General features: G+C 39.1%; 1 protein-coding gene across 2 annotated transcripts in view; it reads right to left on the reverse strand.

Moving 5' to 3' along the window:
* KCNIP4 (potassium voltage-gated channel interacting protein 4) overlaps positions 1-23,471 on the reverse strand; it is a 244,023-nt gene that overhangs the window by 75,319 nt on the left and 145,233 nt on the right. Inside the window, exon 2 of one of the 2 annotated variants that reach the window (XM_055588139.1) lies at positions 17,863-17,883. The exons of the other annotated variant lie outside the window; for it this stretch is intronic. Within the exon in view, the coding sequence (XP_055444114.1) occupies positions 17,863-17,883 (21 nt within the window). The remainder of the gene's footprint in view (positions 1-17,862; positions 17,884-23,471) is intronic. 2 annotated transcript variants of the gene reach the window in all.

Raw genomic sequence — 23,471 nt, forward strand, 5'->3', positions numbered from 1 at the left:
ACTGTGAGGTGCCAAACTTTTCCTCGAATTTCACAAGCATGCTAACTGAAGCCAGAAAGGTAAACTCAGTGACCTACATAACAAAACTAGCAAATTTATAAGTGAAGACTTGTAGGTTCCACTAGCCACTATTGTGTGTATATAACAGCTTTGTTTCAAGTCTGTAGAACTTTATCACAGCTGGCAGCCAAATAGGGAAACTCATCTATTACACTAATCTGAATTCCTTCTTGAGTTACCGACTTCTTGAAAACTCCAAACATTCATCGAAAGATTGACCACTGAATGTGTAAAATATTCAGCATTGTCCCATGGAAGATATTCATCATTTTCACTGTTAATGATAAAAAATAATAACCCGCACTTGGATAGCAGGGCTTACAAGCCTCTTTTCAAAATATAACATTGTGTTAGTCATCTTATGTTTTTGTATGAAGAAGTGTGCCACTTGAAGAAGCAAAATAACTTTCCCAAGATTTCCAGCTCACCCTCTAAAATCACACTGTGTATGCTTAGTCGCTCAGTCATGTACGATTCTTTGCGACCCCGTGGACTGTAGCCTGCCAGACTTCTCTGTCCATGGGGATTCTCCAGGCAATAATACTAGAGTGGGTTGCCATGCCCTCCTTCAGGGGATCTTTTCAACCCAGGGATCGAACCCAGGTATTCTGTATTGCAGGAGGATTCTTTAGCAGCTGAGATACCAGTTGAGATTCTTTATCTGCCCAAGAATACTGGAGTGGGTAGCCTATCCCTTCTCTAGGGGATCTTCCTGAACCAGGAATTGAATTGGGGTTTGCACCATTGCATACAGATTCTTTACCCAGCTGAGCTACCAGGAAAGCCCCAAATCATACCATTGTGACAAATACAGGTAGTTCTGCTGAATGAACTCACTTGGAAATGGTCTTAGAAATCACTGAGTTGAAGGCAGAGCCTTTCTAGAGGTGCTGTCCAATTAAAGTTTCACATGCTTCTTTCCTAGAAAGTGGGAAATTGACTTTGGAAGTCTGGAAACTGCTTCTTATTCAGACCTGTGACTGGCCTTTACCTGCTTGAAAGTTTTAAACAAAACTGAAAGGGCTATGGAGGTTGCACAAACCATTTGGGTTTTTCACAGGTTGGCATAGACCTACCAAAAGGAACTCCAGGATAAATTCTATATTTTCTTGTGAAAAAATCAGTTCAGATTCTGTTAGCCTTTCTCTGTTTCTTTGAGAAATTGAATGTGTTGGCCTGGGGGACTTAGAAGTTGGATTGTGTAATTCTATGTTGAAACAAAAATTTTTGCTCTGATAGTCAGGCCAATTTTATAGAGAGTAGTAATTTAGAGGCATTCAAAGTCTCTTTCATGGAGAAGGAAACAAGTCAATATTTTATTTATTCTGAACCAACACCATTAGATCAGAAAATCTTCCTGCTGAGAAAACAATGTCATGGAGGTTCAACCAATCACTAGAAGAGCAAGAAGTCTTCAAAAGAGACTACACGGTATACATGTGCTGGCAGGAAATTCTGAGCCCTTGTTGAGTGTGTGGAATTAGCCCTAGCCTTAGGTCTTCCCTGGTAGCTCAGCTGGTAAAGAATTCACCTGCAATGCAGGAGACCCTGGTTGGATTCCCATGTTGGAAAAATCCACTGGAGAAGGCATAGGCTACCCACTCCAGTATTCTTGGGCTTCCCTGGTGGCTCAGCTGGTAAGGAATCAGCTTGCAATGTGGGAGACCTGGTTTTTATCCCTGGGTTGGGAAGATCCCCTGGAGAAGGGAAAGGCTGTGCACTCCGGTATTCTGGCCTGGAGAATTCCATGGACTTTACAGACCATGGGGGTTGCAAAGAGTCAGACATGCCTGAGTGACTTTCACTAATGCCTCCTTTCCCAACACTTGACATAAACCCAGCTTCATGCTGCTCCCATCTGCCCATGCTTGGTCACCTGTCCTTCCAATGGCTGCAATGCCCCTTCCCTTCTAAGATATACTCTGTGGTCTTTCAAGTCTTAATTCAAATTTCACTTTCCCCAGACTCCCTTTTCACTCCTCTTACCCTGCCTTGCAAGCTTAATAATTCTCAATTCATTCTACCTTTACTATTGCCTTACTCTGGTTTATCTTGGTAACTCATTTTATTATTTTTCTTTCCCCTTTGAGTACAAGCTCTTTGGGGACTATTTATTTGCCTGGCTAGGGTCCAATAAACAAAATGCTGGAACAACATAAATATGAATAATGCAATTACTGTGGATCTTAAAATCTAAGGTCAAATTATTATATACACAATATAATCATATGTTATCTTTGAAAAGTTATACTTTTTCTATTCAGTGTCTCCTTGGAGGATTGGTGCCAGGTGACGGGGACAATGGTGGTAAAATCAATCTTTGGAATTGTGCAAAAATAAAACAAAACAAGACAGAAGTTACTCATTAGATCCATGTCCATGCATTCATGCTGAGTTGATATTCACAGAATTAACTGAAAATGAGTGCTACTTATTGCTGTGTAACACCATGAGTTTTACACAAGTTACGTGGCTTCCACTGTACAAGGTGATATTATGAGTGTAATTTCTAATGATCTCAATGCTGCATGAAACATGCCCAGTTTGAGAGATGGGGAATCTGAGGTTTAGAAGTGTTCAAATGATACTTCAGATATCAAATGGCTAAATAAATGGTGAAATTAAAAGGGGAGTCCCTCAAAAAAGATAGCCTATATCTTACACATTTCAGGCTGCTGTCACAAAATACCACAGACAAGGTGGCTAAACAACAGAAATGTATTTCTTACAGTTCTGGAGGCTGGGAAATCGGAGATCAAAGTGCCAGCTGATTCAATGTCTGGTGAGAATCTGCTTTTTATTTATGGGCTCTCCTGTTGTATCCTCATATATTAGAAAGCAGAGAGAGAAGGTAAACTTTATCATGTGCCTTTCTTTAAGGGCACTAATCTCATTCCTGATGGCTCCACCCTCATGACCTAATTAACTCCTAAAGGCCTTACCTTCTGATTTCCTTATATTGTTTTGTTGTTAAGTCACTAAATCTTGTCCAACTCTTTTGAAACCCCATGGACTGTAGCCCGCCAGGTTCATCTATTCGTGGGATTTCCCAGGCAAGAATACTGCAATGGGTTGCTTTTTCCTTCTCCAGGGTATCTTCCTGGCCCAGCGATCAAACCTTGGTCTTTTGCACGGCAGATGGATATTTAACTGCTGAGTCACCTGAGAAGCCCTTCCTTACACTGAGAGTTAGGATTTTAGCATAGGAATTTTAGGGGATACAGGTATTCAGTATCAGAAAGTCAGGGTAGGGGGGTAATTGTGTTAGTATCAATTCCAGTACTTGTAACTGGACATGAAAGTGTCTGAAACAAAGTTATTGCAGGCTATTCTAGTAAATGTGCATGAGACTTGGGTTCCAAGTTACTGGGAGAAATGCAGTCCTCTTCAGAAGCAGCTGACTAGCCCTTGGTGTGGCTTGTCAGTCGATTGGCTCAGCTCTCATAACTGTGGCATTTCATGGAGACACAGTTCTTGAAGGCTGAAATTCTCATGACATAAGTAGTTGCTCAGGGAAAGCATAGCTTTTCCAAATACTAAGGGCTGATTTTCAAATTTCCCAAATGTAGAGTCTCACCAGAAGAATATCTCTAGCGTTGCAGTGAGGGAAATTATTGCAGTGCCCACCAGGAAGAACTCTATTTGTGTTTCTGTCAGTTATAACATTAATCCAATAGGCTTGAGGCCTATCAGGAAATTAAATTCAATATAAAATTGGTATGGAGTGGGATTATTGCCCTTATTCAAATTAAGATTCAGAATTTTTAAAAATGCATGATACTTTCATGAACACAATGATGTTAAATGATCCAGAATAATCACAGGAAGATGGTCTAATATTTTTGGATATTTACCATGTGTTAGGTACCTGGATAATCTGTACATATATATTATCTCATTTAAACTTCTCAAAGACTTTGTAATATATGTAGGCACTATCATTGTCTCATTTTATAGGTGAGATGACAAAGCTACGCTGTTAGTAACTGATGGATCTACTGGTCAAACCACAATATAGTGATCTGTGTATTTATCACTGTAAATTAATTGAAGATTGAAGACTCAGAGATGAAGGGACACAGCACCACCCTCACAGTATGGTAAAGAAATGGACAGACTATCTACACAATATAACCATGTCATAAGCTAGGGGCACAGAATGGTCTGGGAGGTTGCTGGCAGACAGAAGGGGCTTCACAGATAACTGAGACTTGGAGTAGTAAATGGAGTACCTGAGTTAAAAGAAGCAGATTATGAAGCTGGCAAGAGAATGTATCACATGCTCTGGGAAAGATGGGTGTTGAGTTCTGTAGGACTAGAATACAAAATATGAGTCAGAGAGGAAAAGGTCAAATCCTAAAGATCTTTCAATGTCATGCAAAGGAATTAAAATTTTACTTAACTAAAACATAGAGAGTAATTGAAGAATTTAAGCAGAATTAGCATCAATAGACTGAAAATTCGTTTTAATAAAAGCATAGTGGATGGATTACTGATGGTGAGACTAGAAATAAGGAAGTTAATTAAGATATTGCAACAGTCAAACCCTTGAAACTGAGTAGGGAGAGTGGAAATGAAAAGCAGATAGCAAATTTGAGAGCATGGAAAACAGAGGGAGTATTTAAGAGCCCATGTTCTGGGCTGACTGCTTAGCTCAAGCCCAGCTCTGCCTCTTCCTCACTGTATGTTCTTAGGTAATCCCCAAATCTCTGTGCTTGAGTTTCCTCATCTGTAAAATTGAGATAATAATGGTATGTATTTCATAGTGTTGTTGTGTATATTAGTATAAGGTACTTTGTATTTAATATGACACATTATTGTCGAACATTATTGTACAGTTAATGCAAAGTGCTTCAAATAATGTCTGTCTCTAAGAAAGGATTATACAAGAGACATTTGGCAACTGGAAGGAATCTATACATATACTTGTTGCTAACCTTCACAGTGGGCAAAATTAGTTATTTTTCCTTTTGTAAAATTGCATCTTAAGACAAATTTAATTTGCTTAAAATGAAATTCAGACAAAGCAAGCACAAAAAATCAACCTGGTTTAGAATTGCGAATTTGTATAAAAAGCAAAAACATCATACTTCAGTAGTTTAATGTATGTGGTCCTTTTGTGGTCTTGCAGTTGCCTGTTCTTAGTTGCTCAGTCATGTCTGACTCTTAGTGACCCCATGGACTGTAGCCGACCAGGCTCTTCCATCAAGAATACTGAAGTGGGTTGCTACATCCTGCTCCAGGGGATCTTCCCAACCCAGGGATGGAACCCGGGTGTCCTGCATTGCGGGCAGATTCTTTACTGTCTGAGCCACCAAGGAAGCCTATGAATACTGAAGAGAGTAGCCTATCCCTTCTGCAGGGGAAATTCTTAACATAGGAATTGAACCAGAGTCTCTTGCATTGCAGGTAGATTCCTTACAAGCTGAGCTACTGGGGAAGCCTTTGCTGTTGCATAGTGTAATGAATTTGGAGGTTGAGTTTTCCAGAATAGGTAGCATTGTCATGTAATTATTTACTGGTTTTCATAATTGCTGTTTTTCTTATTACCACTCAGTGCACATAAAAATGGCATATAACCACAAACAAGCCAGCTCGCAAGAATTATTAATACATAATTAAATATATAATTATTTTTAATTTGGTTAGATCCTGTATTTGAAACTACTGACTTCTGCAGTCCATATACTCTGAGGATTTTAATTGGTTTTAAAGCAAAATATAAAAATCTGTATTAAAGAGTATTTCCCTTCTAACTATATGTTGAATTCAGACTTTCTATCTCATTTCATTCCTCAGGGTAAACTTCAGAAGCAGACAAAATGCTTTGGCTCAAGTGCTTGAGAAATTTGGTTTCATTAACAGAAAATAGAGTCAGTAAAGAATTAATTTTGATAACGAATTGCCATGATTGGTTTTCTGTTTTATTTGTAAGATCTGGTGTTGAGATGGAGATTAAATCTGAATAGAAGATAGAGGCACATAGATGGATTTAGATTAAATTAGATTAGAACATTTTTTACTGCCTCATAAGACAGATGACATAGACTTGAGCTAAGGCATTCAGGACTGGGCTTGAAAGGAGGGGATACATTTGAGAAAATGAAATCTGACAGAACTTGATGACTAATTGGATATGGGTCATGAAGGACAAGAAAGGATCAAGGAAGATCCCTGATTTCTAGGCTGAGTAATTGGGTGGAAAATCAAGTACCCTGAAAGAAAATACAGGAACATGAAAAAGAAAAGTGAAGCTTAAGAGTATGAAGAATGGCATGCTTAGTTTCAGCTCAGTTGCTCAGTCGTGTCTGACTCTTTGAATCTCATGGACTGCAGCATATCAGGCTTCCCTGTCCACCATCAACTCCTGGAGCTTGCTCAAACTCATGTCCATTGAGTTGGTGTTCTCTGTCATCCCCTTCTCTTCCTGATTCTAGAGGCCTATGCTACAGCTAGGCAGATATGACAAGTAGATAATTGGACAGGTTGAGTAAGACATGGGGTAGTGAGATTGATGTGAGATTTATTGGGACAGGTGGTAGATGGTTCCATGAACACTGATGTGTTCCTCTTAGGAGAATTCTAATTAAAAAGAGCACTTGGTCAAGAACAAAACTCCAAGGAAAAGCAATGCTTAATAGATGTATATCAGAAAAAGAAGCCCTTGAAGATGAAAGAATGCTGGATTAGAGACATGGAATGAACACAAGAGAAACCAAGAAAGTAGAAAATATTTTCAAGGGGGAGATATCTATTCTATAATAAGATCACCTTTTTAAAGACCATCTCTGAATATGGTCACATACTGAGACACTGGGAGTTGGAACTTCAACACATGAATGTTGTGGGACACAGTTCAGCACATAACACTAGCCATGCACAGAGGTCATAGAGAGAGAGAAAGAGATGTTCTCAACTATGTCCTGTGGTTCCAAAGTTCCCTGCTGAGGAATCAACTTGTGAGTGAAGAGGCTTTCTCAGATACTCCACACACAAAAGGACTTCCTGCTGGAGCCCTGTCCAGTTTGAAGAATGATGAGAATCTAAAGTCTAAATCTAGAGCACTCTCTTTATGCTTCCTTGGTGTTTTGATCACCAAATTTCAGGGAAATTTGTTATGTAGCAATAGCTAACTGAAACAAATACCAAAGCTGACAGGAGCTAAGAAGTCACAGGACTGGTAGACAGTGTGAAGATCTATCTGTCACTATTCAGTTGTATTTTCACAAACAAAATCACCCTTCACATGAGGCCATTACTGCATATAGAGTAAAGCTGTGCCAAACTCTTATTAATTTCATGCTGTAGGCACGCCTTTTTGTTTGAAATTCACACACAAACCCCCTTCATCAACATCTCTTGATGGAACTAGATTTGACACGTAAAAAAAATTTAAAAAAACTCACAGAAACCTGGCTTGTGAGACTGTGGTACTTCACTGAGAATAATAAAATACCTGCTAACATCACTGGCTTCTGATACAGTTGTGCTGTACAATAAAAGTTCACTGAGGATATTTATTTTTCTTTGGATTATTTTAAATAATTTGTGGAATGGCAAGAATTGGAGACTGCCATTTCTCCTGTCTTTATAACATTCTGTACATCCCTTGGAAAGTTCACAAATCTGAAACTTTAAAATCTACAGGAAGTCAAACAATGCCAGTTTAAGTAATTTCATGAAAAGGTCTATATTATTGTAAGGGATTAATATTTAGTGATGTACTTTGGTCCAATATCCAAATAAAATCAGGATCATCTCCATCAAAGGGGAGAAGACTTCAAATTGTCCAGTTTACCCATTTCTCAGCATCCTAATTGAAACTCCAGTAAATGTTTTCCCCAAACCATCACCTGTTCCCTTTAATTCCTTTTGTTTTTCAAGCAACATATGTTCCAGTTTCTTCTGTTTTGTTCATTTTCTTATGCACCTTGTTCATTGAATTGTAACATACACAAACATGCCCACCCCTACTCCTGAGAGGTAACAGGCAGGAAGGCCAGGGGTCTCCAAATGGAGGAAATAGCCTGCAAGTGTCAGACATTTTTATCTCTCTTAAGCCGCAGGAGGAAACAAACTAGCAATATTTTTTTCCTTCTCTATACAAATTTAAAGAGAGGTTTCTCTTAAAATACTGTGTTGCCATAATGACACCTGGTTTCTCCTGAAGTTAGCTATTCTTGAGCCTAGAGATAACCAATGCCTTTTTCTTATGGAAATGTTTGTCGTAAGCTATGCTAATGTACTACGCCTTTACCCCAAACTCTGTCTCCAAGTCGGTTCCGCCTCTTGGCCCAGAACCTACTTGACAAACCAGTATGTTATACTCAGATATTGTTCCCCTAATATATGTAAATGAAACTATTTGTATGGTGGTCTGCCCTTCTTTAAGATTCAAGTTAATTATTTTATGGCCCAAGATAAACCATTTGGTGCCAAGATTATCCCAAAATGCATCTTATGGGCGAGGGACCTGGTGCTATTCTGAATTATAAGACATTCCTTTCTTTCATTAACAGACTGCTAGTGACTATATAACATCCAGCTGAAGACTAGCAGGGGGGTACTCTTTCTGCCCCCTTCTGATGCCTATGTCAGAAGCTTTCTCTATCTCCTTTATACTTTAATAAAACTTTATTACACAAAAGCTCTGAGCGATCAAGCCTCGTCTCTGGCCCCGGATTGAATTCTTCTCTTCCGGGGGCCAAGAATCCCGGTGTATTCGCGTGATTCAACAACAACCTTTCACTCCCATCTCTCCACACATATAGATTTATGATATATGAATGCTGGACACGAGGAATAAAGAATTATAATTAAGCACTTGGAAGATGAGGATGCTTAGCAATAAGAAAGATAGGCTTTTCTAATGCCCACATTTGCTGGAGAGGTGACAATATCCTAAAGACAGTACACATCAGAAACTTCCCTGACTGCCTCTTGTGTTGCTTTCTTTAAGTGGTTGTGTTGGTAAGGGCAGGGATGGCGTGAAGGCAAAATCACTACGGGATTATAGTATATGTGCTAAAAAATATGTGAGAGTTCATCTTTAAAAGATAACACAATTTGTCTTTTCTGAGTTATAGGTGAGATTCCAGTCTTCCCCATTTAGCCAGTGGTACAAATTCCAAGAGACAAATTAATCTCTGCCTTCTATGCCTTCCGATCATAGAAATAAGAGGAGGGGCCTGGCCCTTGCAGCATTTTTTTATTTTTTACTATATTTTTACTGTAACTGGTATTATATTCATTTTCAGTACGCTTCCATCACATTACAATTCATCTTTTGTTATCACCATGGTTACTGCTCTCATTTATTTTCCTTGCTGATCTCAAGCTTGAACTACTGCCGCAGGTTTCAAGCTGGCCCAAGAGCGTCTATTCTCATTCTTCTTACTCTGCTCTGTTGGAGCGACATTTCTAAAACATAAATCTAATCTATCTTGCACTTGTTCCCTTGGTGATCTCATCTAGTCTCATGGAGATAAATATGATTTTGATATTGAGGTCACTGATACTTATTTCCCAGCCTGAACCTCTCCCCTTGAACTCTAGAATCTATACGCTACTGCCTGCCCCATAAATCTCCTCGGATGACTGCAAGACATCCTAAATCCCCAAACAAGATGGGGCTCCTGATCCTCTTCTCCAAGTGTGGTCCTCCTTCAATCTTTTCAAGAGTCAATTCATTCTTCTGATTGCTTAGACAAAGCCTCAGAGTCATATTTGAACAGGAACTCAGATACAGCGAGGCTAAATGATATCTTTAAGTTCATGGGTAAGTAAGCAGTGGAATGAGGCTGTGAACCTGGGAGTCTGACTCCAGAGCCCATGCTCTTTACCCTTCCACTAGGCTGCTTCTCTATCTTATCAAATCCTTTGCATGTGGTCTGGAATTTCATATGGCACCTGCATGACAAATATCAACTGTTCACCCCAGGACAGGCTTGCTAGATCAAATTAGAATTACAAATTCTGGTTCTACCTAGTTGTCATACAAAAGAGCTAAAAATTCCCTTTGTTCAGGGCCAAGTTTTTTTTTTTTTTCCCCCCACTTTATTTTTTTAAAGACATTCTGTGTATTCTTACAGGCTACTAGGCTGGGATTCTGGAATCGAACCTCAAATGTGTCTGTTCCAATTCTGTCTCAGTTACTAATCAGCTGTATGACCTTGGGAAGTTTTTAAATCTCTTGATGGTATGATTGGTCTGCCAAAAAATGCCACACATGCATTAGATGATTCAGGCTCTGCGGTAATAATGTGGAAAAATAAATAACAGGATACATGGTCCCTTTACTGGCTGGGGGCAAGAATCATATCTATTTGCTTACTATCCACTTTCCAAGAGTTTATCGCAATCTGTCTTCTGCAGAAACTCAATAAATATGTGTAAACTGCTGGTTGAGGATCTCATGATTTAGTATGGACAAGGTGACTTAAAATTCCACAGTTAGTTTGGTAGAATGAACCCTGATTCGAAAGACAGAAGACAAGGTCTGAAGGCAAAAAAGGCAGAGATTTATTATTTCATTGGCTATTTCACTGATTATTTGACATCAGGGCAACCAGTCTTCACCTAGGTAATTTTCAGTATGGTCTCTGCAAAATTTGGAGAAGGTTGGGTTAGTTCTTCTCAAAGTTGTATTAACAGAGCTCTGATCGTATAATTCACCTTCACCACAAAACACAGTGTCAACGTGGCACACTTTTGCTTGTGTTGGATCTATTTGGTAGAAGGGCTCAGGAACTCAGCATCAGGACCTATCTAGCACACATAAACATCTCCACTTACACATGATTTATTTTAGACCCCTCACTGATATTGTGAGTAGATAATATTATCCCCATTTACAAATAAGGAAGATGAAATTCAGGGAGGTTTCCCAGGGTGAAACGACTAGTAAGTGTAATAGGCCGGACTGGAATCCAGGCTGAGGAGGCTCTCAATTCTCCTTTTCCTTCCTAAATCTTCAGTCCTGGTGATGCTCAGAAGAGGGCAGCGCAGGGTGCTCTTGGAGATGGCTTTCAATACCACTTTCATCTGACTCTAGCTGACAGCCCTGTGATCAGCTGAAGGATATTCTAGTCACAAAAAACTCTAATTAATTAGGAAAATCTTGGTAATTAATTGCACACTCCCATTCTGTTTTCAATAAATGTAATCTGTTAAGTCAGTGCACTTATTCATGATAATACAAAGTGTGTTCAGTAATAGGCTTGCCTTCCATCAGGGAACTAATATGGGGTTTTATGTGGAGTTCCAGGAGAAATCAAGTAGGAATTGTTAACATTCACTTCATTGAACAGATTACATGGTGCCTTGATTCTGTGGTTGACAAGCAGTAAATTGCTCAGTTGAGTATGGTGTATTAAAATGTGTTTAATCTACTATTAGTTCCACGGAAAACAGTATTGCCTATCCCACTCCCAGTCACCCTGGATAACATCTGGGGACTCAAGAGTCTTAATATAATTACAGATCATGAGCTGTAACAATAAACCACAAAGGGACTAATCATATCCTTTTTTGGAATTTGTTTATTTCAAATAATGTCCGGTTAACTTTTTTTCATAAAGAGCTCTGTATTGGACCACATTTTTGGTAAGATGATGGAAACGTGGATTTTAACTGCAGAAGTTATGCTATTTATTTTCTTAATGATAAGGCACTATCTGCTTGGAATATTTTATGTTTTTCCTTTCTGGTAGATATTTCAACAAATATTTTTATGATCTCCTTTTGGGACAAGAAAAGACATAATATTTAGAAAGTTAGATGTTTAAACTAAATATCTAGATAACTGCCTAAACTTGAAGTGATATAACCTATGCTGAGGGGTCTTAGAAAGAAAAAAAATAATAAGATTAAGTGTCATTACCTGTTTATTCAGAATCAGTGCGGAAAAAAAAAAAAAGCTGAATAATTTGCTTCTGAGAAGTTAAGGACTAAATGTGATGCAAAATAGTACTACCTCTCTTAACCTACACTTTAGGTAAGTAAGTTTTCTCCTTGGTGCTGTAGAATCTATAATATGTGTTACACCATCATTTATGTATGTGTTTTATGCAAGTTTCCTTCAGAAGTTTTTGGTGATCAGTTGGTATATTAAAATAGAAGTAGATATATTAAAAATGAAAGTAGAAATTTGTTTGTACATGATCCTGTCTAGAGGGGTTTAAAATTCATATTGGAAAAAAAAGTTTTGTTTATTTCCTTTTGAGCTCTTTGAATGCTTAAAATGTAAGATCCATTTATTTTTCTGGAGTTGAGCTGTAGGAGTTGCTGTATATTTTTGAGATTAGTTGTTTGTCAGTTGCTTCATTTGCTATTATTTTCTCCCATTCTGAAGGCTGCCTTTTCACCTTGCTAATAGTTTCCTCTGATGTGCAGAAGCTTTTAAGTTTAATTAGGTCCCATTTGTTTATTTTTGCTTTTATTTCCAATATTCTGGGAGGTGGGTCATAGAGGATCCTGCTGTGATGTATGTCAGAGAGTGTAAAAAATAAATGACCCAATCAAAAAATGGGCCAAAGAACTAAATAGACATTTCTCCAAAGAAGACATACAGATGGCTAACAAACACATGAAAAGATGCTCAACATCACGCATTATCAGAGAAATGCAAATCAAAACCACTATGAGGTACCATTTCACACCAGTCAGAATGGCTGCGATCCAAAAGTCTATAAGCAATAAATGCTGGAGAGGGTGTGGAGAAAAGGGAAGCCTCTTACACTGTTGGTGGGAATGCAAACTAGTACAGCCACTATGGAGAACAGTATGGAGATTCCTTAAAAAACTGGAAATAGAACTGCCTTATGATCCAGCAATCCCACTGCTGGGCATACACACTGAGAAAACCAGAAGGGAAAGAGACACGTGTACCCCAATGTTCATCACAGCACTGTTTATAATAGCCAGGACATGGAAGCAACCTAGATGTCCATCAGCAGATGAATGGATAAGCAAGCTGTGGTACATATACACAATGGAGTATTATTCAGCCATTAAAAAGAATACATTTGAATCAGTTCTAATGAGGTGGATGAAACTGGAGCCTATTATACAGAGTGAAGTAAGCCAGAAAGAAAAACACCAATACAGTATACTAACGCATATATATGGAATTTAGAAAGATGGTAACAATAACCCTGTGTACGAGACAGCAAAAGAGACACTGATGTATAGAACAGTCTTATGGACTCTGTGGGAGAGGGAGAGGGTGGGAAGATTTGGGAGAATGGCATTGAAACATGTATAATATCATGTATGAAATGAGTTGCCAGTTCAGGTTCCATGCACGATACTGGATGCTTGGGGCTGGTGCACTGGGACGACCCAGAGGGATGGTATGGGGAGGGAGGAGGGAGGAGGGTTCAGGATGGGGAACACATGTATACCTGTGGCGGATTCATTTCGATATTTGGCAAAACTAATACAATATTGTAAAGTTTAAAAATAAAATAAAATTAAAAAAAAATAAAAGAAAAAAAATGTAAGATCCATCAGCTTAAATGATTCGGTAGGTGTTATTTGTATTCACACTGTGCATTTCTGTTTGTTAACCAAAGGTCTTTGAACAGTATTAGGTTAATGTATGGCCAAACCACTACAAATTGTAAAGTAATTACCCTCCAATTAAAATAAATAAATTAAAAAAAAATGAATAGTACTAGGAAGCGGTTCAAGATGCCAATGAGCTAATCTTCTGGAGTACTGTTATCTGTTCTAATGAAATGGTCCTGTCATCTCCTCATTGGTTTTTGAAGGTGCCCTCTTATTATTTGTAGATGACATTGTTTAAAGTTTTCTTCATGATGAGTAGATGTTGCTCTGACAAAATGAAATTGACAAAAAGCTAAAACTTTAGCTGATCCAGATTCTGTCACCAAATACGTTGTAATTCTGAGTCATTCTTACAAATATGCTGCCCCTTGCTTACTTCCTCTTTCACAAAATGTTAACATTTCTCTTGACGTGGCTTTGAAATGATATGACTTAATGTGTGTGAAGGCATTTTTAAGATAATGTTTAGTGCATGCTATATATCAAGCTTTATTAACATTAATAACATACCTCATCTGGTGACATGATTCTCTCTTTTTCCCTTAAGATATTTCAGTGATGGTTCTCAAAATCTTTGTGGGTCATATTTGCCCCCTGATAGTTCTCCAGCTTCTCCCTTCCATTCCTGAAGTTTTCCTATTAACTTATTAATAGGAAATTAAGTTCTTTAACCTATTAACTCTGATATATTTCCACCCATTTCTGTAACATGGTATTTGGTACCATATAAATTGGTTATTTATGCAAATTAATTTTATGGTGATTAACTTGATCAGACAAATATTAACTCTTTCCTCAAAGTTGCTGGGCTTCCCAGGTGGCACTAGTGGTAAAGAACCCACCTCCACCAATGAAGGAGATGTCAGAGAGGCGGGTTTGATCCTTGGGTTGAGAAGATCCTCTGGAGGAGGGCATGGTAACCCACTCCAGTATTCTTGCCTGGAGAACCCCATGGACAGAGGTGCCTGGCAGGCTACAGTCCATAGGGTTGCACAGAGTCAGATATGACTGAAGAGACTTAGCAGGCAGGCAAAGTTGTTAGCCTCAACTACAATAAGTTAAAATATTTACAAATGGTGTTCCTAAAGTATTTTTTTGCAGACAGATCTTATACTCAAGGTTTATTTTGTAATTAGCTTGTGAAGCATTTAAAGACAGACCATTACTTTCTTAATCTTTATATGTCTTTGTTCCAAGCCATTTCCCAGAACCATTGAGCAAGAGAAGCACCCCTAAACTAGGTATTTGGTGAAGAAGGGATATGTCCTGTGAAGGGCTACAGGTCTGGGGACACAAGAATACCTAGAAGGTAACTCGTGAGGGGTCCACAGTCTAGGTCTCCACAGAGAGCTCACCTGAAAGGTTGGCAAAGAACCCAGAACCCAGGGATGGAGAACAGAGATACCATAACATGGTGAACAGGTTTTAAAGGGAAGAATAAGCCAAGAGGAATCCCCTGAGGCTGAGACTGACCCCCGGGGCCCTTTACAGAGTGCCCACAACCCTGCTCAAAGTTAAGGAGGGAGCTGTCTGAGCTGTCTTGAACATATTCATTTATTTAAGCAACACATACCTATTAAAAACCTATTCTGTCCCAGGAAAATTACTGGGTACTGAGTATAAGTGGGTGACCCAAGTGTCAGTGGTCCTGCCCTCATTAATATCCCATCTCATAGGGATTCAGAAAACAAATAAACAAGTTAATTAATTATTGCAGATGATCATAAATACTGAGAAAGGAACAAGCTGGGTGCAGTGATAGAATATATTTGGGAGTAGTGATTTGACCTACATAGACCTGTAATATACAGACAGGTAATCAGCAGAGGCAAGATTTGAGATGCTATTGGAAGCATTAGGAGGAACCATCCATACTAAATAATAGGGAAAGTGTGTTTCAGAAAATAACGTGTGAAAAGGCTGCAAGAGCAGAAAAAAATCAGAAGCTCTTTACCACAAGTGATTTTTTCCCTCCAGTAATGTTAAAAAAAGAAATGCAGCCTGTAGACAGGGGTCTGGGGAGGAAAGGAGAACACAGCCAAGGGCAGGGTGTGTTTTGTGCTTCCAACTCTTCCAACTAAGCAGAGGTCCTGCCTCCACATTTCTTCCTGCAGGGATCAGAATTTGGTAATTTTTCTGGAGAGAATTTGTACTTAGGAAACTGAAAGGAGTCCAACATGGCTAAAACATAGAAAATGAGTAGTGTGGGTAGAGATGTGGATGTAGTTGTGGGTCGGTGAACACTACGGCCTTACCATCGCTACTTCACTCCTGACTGCTTCCCTGGAGCTTCCCAAGTGCTTCTCTCTTACAGGGCTTGGGTGCTCGTGTCTTCATTCAGTTCTCTGAGCTGCCTTAGATGCTGCCAAAGACTTCTTTTTTTACCCTTCTTCTTAGCTAGGCTAGGTTTCTGTTGCTTACCATCCAAGAGCCTTTACTGATATAGACACATCTCTGTCTTTATCTTGTTTTCTTTCTTGCCTGCTTGGCATCATTCAACATATTTCCTACTTCCTGGAGGAGTATGGTCTCTAGGCTGATGTGATTCCATATTCTCCTGGCTTTATCCCCATATCTCTGTGCTTCTTCAATTTGGTTTTTTCTTTTTTTTTTTTTTTTGCTGTCTTTGCCTTGTTCACATCCCAAGCCTGAATTCTCTATTTTCTCTTTTCAGTCATTCCCAGTGGTTAAGAGCATGGGCTCTGAAACCAAAGTGTATTGGTCCAAATTCCAGACTTGTTCATTGCTGGCTGTGTGACCCTAGGAAAGTTACTTAACCATTCTGTGCTTCAGTTTCTTTATTATATCATATATTATAAAGCTTACTTTATAGGGCTATTCAGGGAATGAAGGGAATTAATTACCTCTAAAGTACCAACCTAGATAGCATATTGAAAAGCAGAGACATTACTTTGCCCACAAAGGTCCGTCTAGTCAAGGCTATGGTTTTTCCTGTGGTCATGTATGGATGTGAGAGTTGGACTGTGAAGAAAGCTGAGCGCTGAAAAATTGATGCTTTTGAACTGTGGTGTTGGAGAAGAGTCTTGAGAGTCCCTTGGACTGCAAGGAGATCCAACCAGTCCATTCTGAAGGAGATCAGCCCTGGGATTTCTTTGGAAGGAATGATGCTAAAGCTGAAACTCCAATACTTTGGCCACGTCATGCAAAGAGTTGACTCATTGGAAACGACTCTGATGCTGGGAGGGATTGGGGGCAGGAGGAAAAGGGGATGACAGAGGATGAGATGGCTGGATGGCATCACTGACTTGATGGACATGAGTTTGAGTGAAGTCCGGGAGATGGTGATGGACAGGGAGGCCTGGCGTGCTGCGATTCATGGGGTCGCAAAGAGTCGGACATGACTGAGCGACTGAACTGAACTGAACTGAAAGTACATTGAAAAGAGTTTTTTCATGAAATGTGCTCAATACATGTTATTTTTGCTATAGTTGCTACTAATCATATATTCTCATGACCCTATATGCTGGTGACTCTTAACTTTATATCTAACTAACTTTATATCTTCAGTCCCAACTACCAACCATAGTAATTTATAAAACTTTATGAGACAAACTAACTCTGAACTTTTGGTCCCTGACCCACTCAACATATTTATCCCAATTTTCTGTTTCTTAGCAAATGTTTTCCATTTGTGTAAGTCAGAAAACCTGGAATCATCTGTATTGTTACTCTTTTTCTACTGGTCACTTTCAATCCATCATCAAATTCCGTCATTTTTATTTTGAAAATAAAATGATCAGACACTTTCACTTTTAACCTCCTTTACATCTGAAATACCACAATTTTCAGTCCAATTCACCACCATATCGTGTCTAGACTCCTGCAATGTCTTCCTTACTGATTTTCTCTTCTTCATCCTTCCCCCTTGATCAAACCCTTTACTGCCAAATAGAGTGTTTTAAAAACACAGGTCATGTCAGTCTCCTACTTAAACCATCAGTGGCTTCCTATCATACTCAGAAACAAATCTAGCCTACAATACTCTATGTGACCTGCTCCATGCCCACCTGGGGATGGCCTCACCTTATGAATCCCTCTCTCCTTCAACCTCAATCATGTTAACCTCCCCTTTCTTAAGACTTTCACTCTTGCTGTTTCTTCGACTGGGGATAACCCTTTCTTTGCTCTTTTCATGAATGATCCTTTCCTTAGGGCTTACATAAAACACCTAGAGTTAGTAAAGATCTTTTATATCAGTTAGTGGAGTAGGACAGAGAAGGCAATGGCACCCCACTCCAGTACTCTTGCCTGGAAAATCCCATGGGTGGAGGAGCCTGGTAGGCTGCAGTCCATGGGGTCTCGAAGAGTCGGACACGACTGAGCAACTTCACTTTCACTTTTCACTTTCATGCACTGGAGAAGGCAATGGCAACCCACTCCAGTGTTCTTGCCTGGAGAATCCCAGGGACTGGGGAGCCTGGTAGGCTGCCGTCTATGGGGTCGCACAGAGTCTGACACAACTGAAGCAACTTAGCAGCAGCAGCAACATTGGAGTAGGAAATGGCAACCCGCTCTAGTATTCTTGCCTGGAAAATTCCATGGACAGAGGAGCCTGGCAGGCTACAGCCATGGGGTCACAAAGAGTTGGACAGGACTGAGTGACTAAGCATGCATCCATGTATCAGTTAGGGCCCTTCATGGAAACAAAATTCAGAGAGTGAGACAGAGGGTGGATTTTAAAGTATTGGCTCATAGGATTGTGGGACTGGTAAGTCAGAAATCTACAGGCAGGCTGGTAGGCTGGAAACTCTGTTACAGTCTTGAGGCAGAATTCCTTCTTCTCTGGGACCTCTTAGATTTTGTTCTTGAGTATTTCAGTTGATTGAGTGATGCTAACCATATTATCAACTTCCCTGGTGGCTCAGACAGTAAAGCGTCTATCTACAATGTGGGAGACCTGGGTCCGATCCCTGGGTCGGGAAGATCCCCTGGAGAAGGAAATGGCAATCCACTCCAGTACTATTGCAAGGGTCATCCACTTTAAAGTCAACTGACTGTAGATGTTAATCACACCTACAAAAATAGCTTCACAGCAACATCTAGACTGGTGTTCGAGGAAACAATCAAGCACCAAGGCCTAATCCAGTCAACAAACAAAAATTAACCATCACACTTTCCAGGTCCCCTATGCCCACATACGGGTCTCACTCACAGAATTCTGTCTGTCTCCTTCATGAAATATACCACAATTTGCCCTTAATTATTTTTTACCTTTCTTATTAACTACATCCTTCTTACACCAAACTCTAATGTTGAAAACAATTCTCTTTTATTCATAAATACATATCTAATATTAGCAAAGTACCTGGCATATAGTGAGTATCCAGTAAATGATTAGTGCTTCACACATGTTTATGGAAAGTATTTACAACTGGGAGGAGCTTGAGATGAGAAGTTTTGACTCAATCTCCTAAAATTCTATGGGAGTTGGAATGTCATAAATTAAGCATAATTCATTAGAATGGGCATAGTTAAGGAAATTACTGATTCTGTCTCATTTTCTTTTGACATTCCTTTGTAGTTCTCTGAAGCTAAATTATTCAGCACAGATTTCTGAGAATATATAATCTAACACACTCAACTCAAATGTAGCATTGAAAAGACAAAGTTTGGCCACGTTTTATTTTAATGAAGATTTGAATGCCTGCCAGGATCACTGGAATAATTGCCATTTGGGTTTATATTAATGAACACACTGAAGTGGAATTGTAAAAAATGGAAAAAGATATGACTTTATGGGGTTGGTTAACCACTAGCAACTTGCAGTGATGAATGGTGCCCTGGATTTGTTGTTAGTTTTAGCCACAAGACACCCAAAGTTGCACAGCAGGCTCTTTAAGGAACATGTACTGAATTTGAAAAAATTATTTATTGGGCTCCCAGTGATTTATTTGTATGAATTAATTAGTTCATCCAAAGAGATGAGAAAGAGTAATACTGTTAAAGTTGATCCACATAGCATCTTACCACCACCCTGTGCTTGGGTTCTGGATCATGAAGACTGGGTTTCTTGTACAACAAATAGTATTCATAAACCCTTAGAGGAAGCAGCTCCTGAACTTGCTGTATATTCATTTCTGATACTGTGCTAAGTGAAGTAGCAAGCCTTGACACACTCAGAAGACAGACTATTATTATTATTTTTAAAAATTCTTGATGCCTCAAGGGATATGTGAGTTTGAGGTCAGTAGACACATGACTCCCAGACTAAAAAACTTTATCTCAGGAGGATTAATTAAACTAACTTGAGAAATCTGTAGGATTCTCTAGAAAAATTCAGTAGAGTATTTTATTGATTTTTGCAGAGTACTGGTTGTTCTTCTAAACCAAATTCTCCCTCTATCCACATACACTGCTATCCAGGTAGAGATGACATTTCTTTGCTTCCCCTGACAGTTTATGTGGCTACTGAGCCCATGCGATGTAATGAGAGTGACATACATACACACATATATATACACATATATCTTTTTTGTTACGTCTAACTTGGCACAATCACCTGCCCCTGTCTATGGCTCTTTCATCTTCTCTCAGGATAGTAACATGAAAATGACCTAGTTTACACAATGCAGATGGGGCCAGTAGCCCAGCCAAGGGATGCAGGGCAATGTGCTGGAAGGAACCTGGATCCTTGAATGTCCTGATGAAAGAAAATTTCCCCATCAGCCTGGACCAGCCCTCCTGTGACTTGAGAGAAAAATAAAATTTGATCTTTTGTTGTGGGAAAAAATCTAGAAGATTTTGGAAGTGCTTCTAGGAAATATTTGCTTTCTATGAGAGTTGCTCTTATGCAAATTGTTTTTTAAAATTACGTGCATCTCTAGGTTGCATTTTATGTTTAAAACATTGCAGTTTATGTTACATCATTTGATTTTTCACAAAATCTCAGTCAGGATGTCATTAGGAGAAATACTATGTCAGTTTCTCCAATAATTCAAAACAGAGTGAAATCAAACAAAAACAAAGTGCACTCTTTCCCAGTGTGTCCTTAGGGCAAGGTGCGGGCAAAGACATCTTAGGGAAGAGCTTCTAGACAGTACCATGATTCAGAGAGACAGCAGGATGACGGTGTTGCTAATGATAATAATAATGATGGGAGTAATGATCATAAACCTGCTTTTGGATTGTCATCACGTGACAGGTTCTGTCTCTGTGTTTTACCTCCATTATCTTTGCAAAACATCTGTGAAATGATGTTTCTCCAGTTTTGCAGATGACCTAAGTGAAGCCCAGAGAGGTCAAGTCTTGCCCAGTGGCAACCAGAACTGGCAACCAGAACTAGTCACATTGACATTTTACTCCAGAATATGTGCAGTTTTGTGCAGAGATGAGTTACCTCTGCAGGACTGAGAGTGCTATCCTTAGAGAACTTTGCTTGCAAGGTTGACCAGGAGACTGGGAGCCCATATGGTCATGCAGGTGAAAGATGGTAGCTGTATGTGTGTGAAGAAGCAACCGTGTAGAAGAGAAGGAAGGGGTAGATATGAGATATGAAGACTGGACAACTGACTGAACGTGAAGATGAATCAGAGGCAGGAGATTCTAAGGGAAGAGTTCAGAAAGATATTTGAGTTTCTAGGTGACCAGACCAATGGAGAGAACATTTATTGAGAAAAGATAGGTTTAGGAGGCAAAGATCAGTTAAATATCTTGCATATGTATTTCACTTAATGAAAGCAAAAACTATTATTTAGATATTATATGGATGATACAGAATGAATTTTATCTGTGATTAAGGTCTAATACTTTAATTCCAAAATCAATTTCTGAGTGGTACCATGAGCCAGATGCCTGGAATTATGAGTGGAGAATATTGAGGTGCATCAAGCTCAGGACATGGTCTTTAGGAAGCTCACAGATTAAACAGAAATAAGAGTCTTAAGTCTACTTTTTATTTCTTTTTTTTTCTCGAGTTCTAACTTTTGTTTGTTTGTTTATTTACTTTCATAGAGGGAGAGGGGGAATGCTGGGTAGAGTTGTTATGGCTCTTCAAGGGTAAATCCCTCTTTGAAACAAGGATGGAATATCATGCAATCCTTAAACTGCTGCTTTCCCAATGGGGACTCCCAAACAAACAAAGAGGAGCCTGAGAGTTGGAAAGTCAACCCACTAGACTGAAGTGTCCCCAAACAGGGAACTTCTGGTCAACATGGATATAATGGTTACTTGAAAGTAAAATTAAGTGTTCATGATTAATTATTCATTGTCAGCTAAAAATAATTAATCTTTAGGATATATGTCAAAAGAATCTACCCCTGCTTCTGCCACACCCACATAAATACATGCCTATAAAAATTATCTAGAAGAATAAGGAAGAAAATTAATAGTTACCCCAGCAAGGTGGAATGGAGAGCTGATTGTAGAGATTGTAGATAGGACAGTTACATATTTCAATTTACACCCTGTTTGCATGGCATCTTATTAGGTTAAGATAGAAAAGAAACAAACCAGGAAGCATTCATTGCCCAAGTATATATGTCACATAAATGCATGTTTAATGCAATATATTTGATATCACAGATCTACCTTATGAATTTTAGTTACCCTAGTACTTAGAAGAATGAGAGGGAAATACTAAAGGACTTTAAAGTCTATTTTTCACATTCTAAATGAAAGGGATTATGCAGAACATTTCTCATCATCTTCTCATTTATATCAGTATTAATGTCCTGAATCTTCAAATTAAAATTTGATGCCCCGAGAGGCTATCTGCTCATGGTGAGAAACGGCAGTTGAAAGGTTTGAGCCCAGAAGAGCACACGGACCATGCTGGACTTGGGAGTCAGAAGGACAGCCATGTTTATCTGCTCAGACCTGTAGACAACCTTCTCCTCAGGAAGCCCTGCTTCTTGGAAGTCTGACAGAAAACTCTGCTAGGGCATAGAAAATAACATTTTCACTGTTCTTATACCTTGAATCTAAAGTACATGAGTAATACTTTGCACTTAAGGAAGAGTTTTATCTCACTCTTTCAAGAGCTGTACAAAACCAATTATTACCCACCTCCCTTCATGATTGGAAGGGAAGATCTTAATCCCTAATTTGCTGACAGGGAAACAGAAGCTGCCAGGGATGAATTGATTTGCTGAAGGTCACACAATCCGTCTATGAAAGCCTCAAGAATAACTCTGAGGGCTTGTGACAAAAGAGAAATTGCCTCATACAATTAGCAGCTTATTTTTCTACCCTAATCACCTGATTCCACTCTTTTCCAGGCATGTACAAAACTCCCAGCTTCTCCCTCTCCACCATAAATGGGATTTAGAGCTTTTAATGTTCATGTTCTTTGTAAAAAAATGTAGATCTCTATAATTTCACCCTCAGTTCCCTTAATCTATTTTTAAAGTGCAGAAGTTCTCAAATCCTTCGAGAAGGGTAGGGATGCCCCATCAAAGAATTCTCCTCTCCTGCTGGTTCATTTGCTATTACATCAAATCTTTTGTAGAAATCAGGGGGAAAGGCTAGTGTTACTTTTGGGAAAAATACGTAAGATGTCTGGACTGCAGGCATAATATTGAGGGTGGGATTAACTGTGCTTGAAAGTTACTTCAGACTGAATTTAGCCATTTTAACCCATAGCGGTTCCTCTTTCCTCACAAACACCACTGTGATGGACACCATGCAAGTGTGACTCCCTACAAATCATGCCCTTTTTTATCCCTTTGCCTTGAGTTTTGGGATGTGCAAGGGTGATGGGAGATGTTAGGTCCATGATTATGTTACTTTAAATAAGACTCTGATTTAGTAGAGTAGAGAGACTCTCTTACTGGCTTTGAAGAAGTTAGCTTTCATGTTATGAAAAAGTCTCTGATAGGGCCATT

The sequence above is a fragment of the Bubalus kerabau genome, chromosome 7, assembly GCF_029407905.1.
Source record: "Bubalus kerabau isolate K-KA32 ecotype Philippines breed swamp buffalo chromosome 7, PCC_UOA_SB_1v2, whole genome shotgun sequence".
Taxonomy (NCBI): Eukaryota; Metazoa; Chordata; class Mammalia; order Artiodactyla; family Bovidae; genus Bubalus; species Bubalus kerabau.